At 38.6% G+C, this 8,076-nt stretch overlaps 2 protein-coding genes across 2 annotated transcripts; one reads left to right on the forward strand and one right to left on the reverse strand.

Annotated features, from left to right (window-relative positions):
• The first annotated feature begins 4,432 nt into the window (after window positions 1-4,432).
• LOC117629893 (histone H3.2) lies at window positions 4,433-5,130 on the forward strand. Its single transcript, XM_034362548.1, has one exon. It carries the CDS (start codon window positions 4,529-4,531, stop codon window positions 4,937-4,939), a length of 411 nt encoding a protein of 136 aa, XP_034218439.1. The 5' UTR covers window positions 4,433-4,528; the 3' UTR covers window positions 4,940-5,130.
• Window positions 5,131-5,269: 139 nt separating this feature from the next.
• On the reverse strand, window positions 5,270-7,829 carry LOC117633108 (G-type lectin S-receptor-like serine/threonine-protein kinase RLK1). The gene is made up of 2 exons (XM_034366793.1): window positions 6,767-7,829; window positions 5,270-6,624 (listed from the first exon to the last, which is right to left on the reverse strand). The coding sequence occupies exons 1-2, from the start codon at window positions 7,827-7,829 to the stop codon at window positions 5,408-5,410; spliced, it is 2,280 nt and encodes a 759-aa protein (XP_034222684.1). The 3' UTR covers window positions 5,270-5,407.
• Between the last annotated feature and the right edge of the window lie 247 nt (window positions 7,830-8,076).

The following is an 8,076-nucleotide window of genomic DNA, read 5'->3' on the forward strand; positions in this document are numbered from 1 at the left end:
GATTTGGTGGAATGAGAGCATGTGAAGCACAGAGAGAGAGAGAGAGAGAGTAATTCTCAAGCATGGTTTCAGTATAAGCCGAGATGACCAAAATGCCCCTAGTTTCTTAAAATAACCATGCAACCCAACATGAGGTGGTGGTACTACTGTGAGCACATGACATGATTGCTTGGTGCTAGTATTAGAAGATGTTCTTCCACTACCATATCAAAATTTTCAAAATGATGGACATGCCCACTTTAATTCTGAAAATCCTCTATGTAATCATAGCAATTGTTGTTGGTCTCTCAAAGTTCATGTGCATATCGATTGCACATGCTTCTTTTCTTTCAAAAGGTCAAGGAATTCAAATTGGGTTGAAAAAACCTTTTTTCTGGGTGTGGTGGAGTTAGTTTTTGTTTTTCTTATACGAGACATATTGAGAGAGAAGGAATTTGACACAGGATCTCGAGTGCAGGGGTGATTACTCTTTAACCACTTGAGCTACATGCCTCTTGCTAGTGGAATTAGTTCATGGATAGAGGATAGTTTGGTCTATGCGAAACAATTTCTGAGCTGTCCAAGGGCCGAAAGGGAGTAGGGGAATGGGGACAGAAAATATCCAAAACCTTCCAAACACTCATTGTCTTGCTTTTCTGTAATGAGTGAATCTTGTAAAGCCTGGTGGTGCTACAGCGGGGACCAAATGGGTCTTCCTCCTCCTCCCCCTTCATTACCAGTAGATTTACCAAACTGCCCATGCTCCATTTCAATGTTGTTGGACGTCATGGGCATGGGGCATGGGGCATGGAGGAAGAAAAGCTAATGCCTTGATCTTTTTGTATTTTGGAAAAAAGGAATTCCATGTCGGTTTTAGGAAATTTTTGACGTTGAGTTCGATGTTTCATGTAAGTGCTTTTGTTAAAGAATAATATTTTTTAGTGAGATTAACTTTCTGATCACCAACCACCCACCCAAAAGCTAATGTGGTTTGTCAACCTCCACACATGCAAAAAGTGTTTTCTTCCTTTCTTTAATCCACTTAATTAGTTTCAGAATTACTGCTAAATCAATCACAAAGTAATCTTTCTCGAAAATAAATACGTGGAAACAAATGTTTTTAAGCACACAATAAAATCTGTAAATCTTGGAGTGGGAGCAGGTGGATAGCTACACTTCGATGATAAATTGTCCTATTAGTTTCTAGGTTATCTAACATGACAAGTTAAACAAGTTGGGTTTGAATTAATTAAAACTTGACACATGCTGTTGATTGGCATCCCTATGAGTACAATGTGGTGTGACAAAAACCAACATGGTAAAGACATGATAGGACTTATGAGATGAAGTAGTTACATATAAAATTTAAAAGTGGTGGACATAAAGGCGATGGCTCTTAATCAATTAGTTTTTGGCATAAATGGTATTTCACTTTTCAATGTTGAAAAATGTTTGGAGTTTTCAATAGAGGAGCTCGACTTTTATCTTCCTTTTCTTCTAAGTTGAAGAAAAATAACGATGTACGGGTCATATAGGAAGTGAATAAATAGATTGAGTGATTGCTTATATATGATCTTAAATATCTCAGGGTTAAAATGATCAGTATTAGCTCATATATTATTCTCCTTTAATGAGCTAATATGACAGTTTACCCTCTTTACATAATAGAACTCGTACCATCATGTTGCCCCCAACATAAGTTTGTAGTTCGTACTTTACATAATATGACATTTTACCCTCTTACATAATAGAACCTTAGAAACATTGTTCCATTGGCTGGGTGAGTACAACCTTATATTAAATTCTAACTCTTGATTGGGGAGAAGAATATCTATAACGGGTATGCTTTTGTGGTGGTATTCTAAGCCAATCACGAACGCATAATAATGCTCGATTGTCTTTAAATACCGACAAAGTATTATTCCCCGTGTACGTAAGTGTTTCTCAATATTGTGGGATACAGTCTCTTTTTCTCCCAAAGCCAGCTAGCATTGAGTGAAAGAAACAAAGAGAGCTCGCCTTTGGTCTCTTTCACCCTGCGCCAGAAGGAATATAATAAGAACAGCTAATTAAAGATGCAACCAAGTACTCCAAGCAACAAGTATACAGCAAACATTATTGCAGCCAAATGCCAACCACAATCTAAACACCTCCAGAGGCTCTCTATCACTTTGTGCAATGTGCATACGTACATATATATATTCTTTTCACAAAGTTGTTAAAGCAAGCAGCAGGCCGCCTCCTCGTATGATGCTTGGATTTTGTCCTGTTTTGGTTGTTTGATCCTAGTAAAAGCGGATTCGAGTATATCACCTTAATTGTTTTTTTCTTAATTTGATCATACACCAATACTTTATAAACCAAGCCTTATATATTTATATGAATATTTCTTTTTCTCAAAGAGGGAGAGTGGAAAACTCACACATACGGTTCGAACTCAGGATCACTTAAGAATACATCAAAAGCCTCGATCAATTCAACGAACACCCCGTTAGTTAGTTTATATGAATGTTAAATTATAATTAAGCAATAACATTATAGCAAGTTAGCAACCACACTATGTATATATGTATCGTATTTATTATTAATATTCTTTGTGGGGATCCACGTTGTTCTTTCTGTTGTTGTAGTTCCTGTGAAACAAATTAAGCTACGTTTGCACTTGTTGTTTTGTTTCTTTTTCTTGTTATAATGTTTATATAATATTTATACACTTTTTCTTATTTGTCTGTATAGCTGTCTTCATGCATGCCTTATAGTTGATTTTGATTGCCTTGTCAATATCGTTCATTGTTTTCATACAAGTTGATGAGGCATTGCTGCCTGCTACCAATTACCTTTGCAATCAAATCACCTTAATTACTTTAGGTTAAGGAAATGATTAAGAATTAATCTGACCTATTAGCATGTTTCTAAATTGAATCTTTTTAGAGCTTTTATGTATACTAAAGTCAGCATTGTCTTTTCCAAAATTTGAAACTTTTTACGGTCTGTCAAACACAACTTGATCCTCTTTATATCTCAACTATTAATAATTAAAAAAGATAATTTGCTTGAATTAATAATTAAAGAGTATTTTAGAAATAATGGTGAGTGAAAAGATAGAATTGTGTTTTTCTAAATTTACATGGTGGGTGAGGAAATAGGACGATGAGTGAAAATAGTAGCACTCTTTTCAAATTCTATTTTGGGAGAAAAATTGACTTAGTATTCAGTTAGTATAGGGTATATAGGGCAGGTAGCAGCCCTTGTGTTTCATTAGGGTCATATGCAAAAATGTCAATTATGATTCAAGTGCTAATTAAGTGGTAGATTAGATTAGTTAAGCAGAGTTAGTAAAACAAAATGTCAATTATGTCATAGTCTTAATTCTTGAATATTGACCCCTGAATTAGACACTCTTGTCTGCTTATTATGTATAAAGTGATCTAAAAGGTCAGCACAATTTCTTCAGAGTTTTACCAACTTTTCAGCCCTTTTTCTATAAAGTTGGTTAATTTGGTAGATTAATTGGGCAACTTTCTGCTTCTTTTTTGCTTCTAAAGCGACATGTCAATGTTCTACTGCATACCAATTAGCCTCTCCTATATATGTTTAACATGAAATAATATATATTTATGTTACATTAATTCAACATTTACTCCACTAAATCAGTACAAAAAGGCTAACTTGGAAAGTGTGGAAGCTCTCAGATCTTTCTAAGGAACTTTCCATTTGTTAAGCCGGTGAGGTTGCTTCGAAAAGCAAGAGAAGAAAAGTTGTGGAGGAGGAGGCTTCCTTGTTTGTTAGTCTTTCGAAGATGGACGGAAACTAAAACGAAATGAGTATTATTATATGTGACGGTAACATTACGTATAATATTGATATAATAATCAGTAATGGAAGAGAAGTATTTACGCAGTCGATCTCGTTCAGTGTGGAAAAGGATATAATCATGATAATGTAGCCATCAACAAGTAATTACAATCATGTTTTGACAATGTATGATTAAAGAGAAAAGAAGAAACTAATCTGGTTGAGAATAAGTAACCAAATATTTTCCTTCCCCCGGTTTGGGTAAAATTGTAACCGCACATGTTCAATTGAATCCATCTCCTTATTCCCTTTACAAATTTGGGTCTAGTCAATTTCATTTTAAAGAAGCCCAAATTTCAAATTTTCAATTGGAAGAAAGCCCAAATTTATTTATTTTTGAAAGGAAGCCCAACTTTCATTGAGCCGGGAACTTAAAAATCGAAAGGGGGAGTGAAATATATCATTGCCGCTATAACAAACCAATTCTATTGGTTCATTTTGAAGAGCACGCGGATTGCTATCCCCTCCACACAACAACAAAGAATATACGCCGTCGATCAAATAAGTATCAACGCTCAATCTTCACTCATCCAAAATTTTAGAAAAATTTCACCAAAAATTTCAAACTCCCCGCTTACTCACTCTATAAATAAAACCCAACAAAACTTCCCAAATCACAAGTTCATATAGTACTTCTCTCTCAATTTCCCACTAGCCAAACACCCAAATCCTCCATTCTTTCACATCTGAGAAAATGGCCCGTACCAAGCAGACTGCTCGTAAGTCCACCGGAGGCAAGGCTCCACGCAAGCAGCTGGCCACAAAGGCTGCCCGGAAGTCAGCTCCGGCTACCGGAGGAGTGAAGAAGCCTCACCGTTTCAGGCCAGGAACTGTGGCCCTGAGGGAGATCAGAAAGTACCAGAAGAGCACTGAGCTCTTGATCCGCAAGCTTCCATTTCAGAGGCTTGTGAGGGAGATTGCTCAGGACTTCAAGACCGATCTCCGGTTCCAGAGCAGCGCCGTGGCGGCGCTGCAAGAGGCGGCGGAGGCCTACTTGGTGGGTCTGTTTGAGGACACCAATCTCTGTGCCATTCACGCTAAGAGGGTCACCATTATGCCCAAGGACATTCAGCTCGCTCGCAGGATCAGGGGCGAGAGGGCTTAGAATCCCCAAATCTGTTGTTTTGCTTTTGGTAGTATGTAGTGGGTTTAGGGTTAGGGTTTATTTATGATTATGTTAAGAAATGTGGTTCCAATTGGTCATGAATTTGCGCTGGGCGTGAAGTTGTATATCTCTTTACTTTTGGAAATGAATATTTGCAGTTGATTATATATAAAATTGCTATGTGGTTTTCAGGTTGCAATTGCAATTTTATATTCTTAAAAAAAGAAAGATCTACAGAAACCCAATTCCATTGCAAATCAAATTGGGATTTGGCTAGAAAAATACTATTGCAAATTTTCTTACGAAATTTTAGATACATATAAAAAGGCAAAAGAACAAGATGAGAGATTTTCTCTGAAAATTCAGATGCAGAGAACACATGCAGTGATGGGTGTAAAGCTTGAAATGACCTTGATAGTTTTTGGGATACCTTTGGCTTTGGCTTTGGCTTTGATAAGAAAGCTGGTTTCAGGCTGAACTGGTGTATGACGAAGGACATGGTGGAGCATGCACTTCCACTACTCCTTCAAGCATCTGCACAACCTTCCTCATAGTCGGCCGAAGAGACGGGTCTTCTTGGATGCACCAAATAGCAACCATCACACTCTTTTCCAGATTCTTTTTATCATGCAAAGCCTCAGTTTTGTGATCTAGAACAGCATCTATTTTTCCTTCTTGGTAGCAATCATAAACCCAATTGGTTAAAATTGCTTTCCCTTCGCAGTTATTTTCCACATCGACGCTTCTCCTACAGCAGATGATCTCTAGTAGTACAACACCAAAGCTATACACATCAACTTTGGTAGTGATTGGCATGTTCCTAAACCACTTGGGTGCAACATACCCTTTTGTTCCTCGGATGGCAGTATGAGTGTGGCTCTGATTCATCATCAAAAGCTTTGCCAATCCAAAATCAGCGATCCGGGCAGTGCAATTATCGTCAAGAAGTATGTTCTGAGGCTTTATATCGCAATGGATGATTGGGGTTCTGCACTCTTCATGCAAGTACTCAAGTCCTTTGGCAATTCCAAAAGCAATTTTGATTCGTTGCCCCCAACTTGGTTTCACATCAGCAAAAAGGAAGCTTGCTAATGTGCCATTGCTCAAGAGTTCATATACTAGTAAACGTTGTTGTCCCTCGTCACAATATCCGAGCAGACGTACCAGATTCTTGTGATGTGTCTTCCCAATTACATTCACTTCTGCCTTGAATTCCTCATCACCATCTTGTTTCACGCAGCGTAGCTTCTTCACTGCCACTTGGACTTGAGAACCATTTTGTATTATTCCTTTGTAAACTACCCCAAAAGTACCCCTTCCTAATTCTTCCGTGAATCCATTTGTAGCTTCGTGAAGCTCTTGGTAACTAAAAGGACGCAAATTTATGTTCAAACCACTTTGCATAATCCTGACCTGTTTCTTCTGAAAAGTGAAGTATAGTCCAAGAGAAAATGCAGCAGCAATTAAAACAAGACAAACCACGAGAGCGGTAGCTGAAATCACCGGTCGTACACCCAAGAAAGTGGTCTGCTTATTCTTCTTATCATCTGGACTTGGCGATGGAGGGACTGGTCGAGTTGAATTGTCCTTCCTGAATTTGATGTAGGCCGTTGCAACTTGCATGTAGACTGCTATCCACTCTCCCATATGAGAGGGGCAACTCCTTTTTCCAACAGGTTCGATTGCTGTAAATAGCAACACCACATAAACAATCTTGAATGCAGGACTCTCTGCAATTGTCTGCAGTAAATTCCTCTGAACGATTATACTCTGAGGTTCGCCAATCAGTATTTGTTAGCTCCTGAACATCATATTTTTCTTCTTTACAGTTTTTTCCGAAATCGGGTTCGCAGATTCCGTATAGGTCATTTGGATCATGCAAAGAGAACCCTCTTGGGCATTCACATTTTGGCCTCTTATCTGCTGGACTGAATGTGCAGATACTATTGAGTCCACAAACCCCAGGACCTTTATCAGCATCAATATCCAGGCAAATATTTTCTGGCAGTGACCAAAGAGGTTCCCAGCTTGCATTGCCAGAAAAAGTCTTTGGGTGAACATACTGAGCAAAAACCCCATCAAAGTTAAGAGTTGCTCTAGTATAATAGGCCATTGCTGAGACCCTAGTATTTCCCAATGCGAATTTTCCACCATTCTCTCTCAGGACATATATGCAGCCTGAGTCATTGAAAACCAACTGTTTACCTTCACTTCCTGGCACTGTCCCCTTGGTAGTGGCGCTTACATAGTACGGTCTGTTAGTAGACCCCGTTGTGAAGTTTACGGAGTTGAGCAGCAGGTTCCCGTCTGGCTGCAACTGTAGCTGGAACCGTCCGTTGGAATAGTTAGTCTCCGATTGTCGAGAAGCAAGGTTTCCTTCTCTTTCAATTATCTGTCCAGGCAATATAGTATCAGTAGGATTCTTGAAAGACTCCCACAACTTCTTCGAACTGTCATCTTCAAGAACAAAGTTGCCGGTATCATTGAAAACCCCATTGGCAACAACACCAACTATGTTTTCAGATTTCCATAACTCTTCGCCTCGAGGACGTGTGAGCACTAGTCCACTGTGAGCAGTCAAATTCACAGTTGATCCCAGAGGTGCAGCAGGTGCACCTACAGGGTTATTATTTGCATACCAAACTATGGTTCTGTCTGGTATTTTGGCATACCATATTGAAAGCAAGAAAAGATCATTGTTTCCAAGTGGCCGAAATCCAAAGGCAAAATCACCAGATGGAGAAAGCCATGATGAGGAGGAGTTTCCTTCTGCAGTTGCAGTAAGAGAACCACCAACTGCTATGCTACCATTAGTTTGGGAAAGCGCTAGAACTGGTTGTAGAAACAATGAGGACAGCAGAAGCAGCTGTGCAGTAAAAGCCATTTCCATTTTCTAACACCAATGTGGCTAAGCAATCACTATTTAAAGAAGAAACAAACTGAGAACAATTAGATTAATAAGTCTAAGATGGACCTAAGTCTAAGGTTCAGAATCACGATCCATGGATACTATGCTACTTTTCAAGTTCCAGTTTCCATGATTAACAGCTGGAGCGCTGTCTTTTTGTTTTTGGATTGTGTTGTGGGTTTGCAATGTTTTATAATGCAGGGTAATTTCTTGGAAGCTGCAATTTTAT

The sequence above is a fragment of the Prunus dulcis genome, chromosome 6 (genome assembly GCF_902201215.1).
Source record: "Prunus dulcis chromosome 6, ALMONDv2, whole genome shotgun sequence".
Lineage (NCBI taxonomy): Eukaryota > Viridiplantae > Streptophyta > Magnoliopsida > Rosales > Rosaceae > Prunus > Prunus dulcis.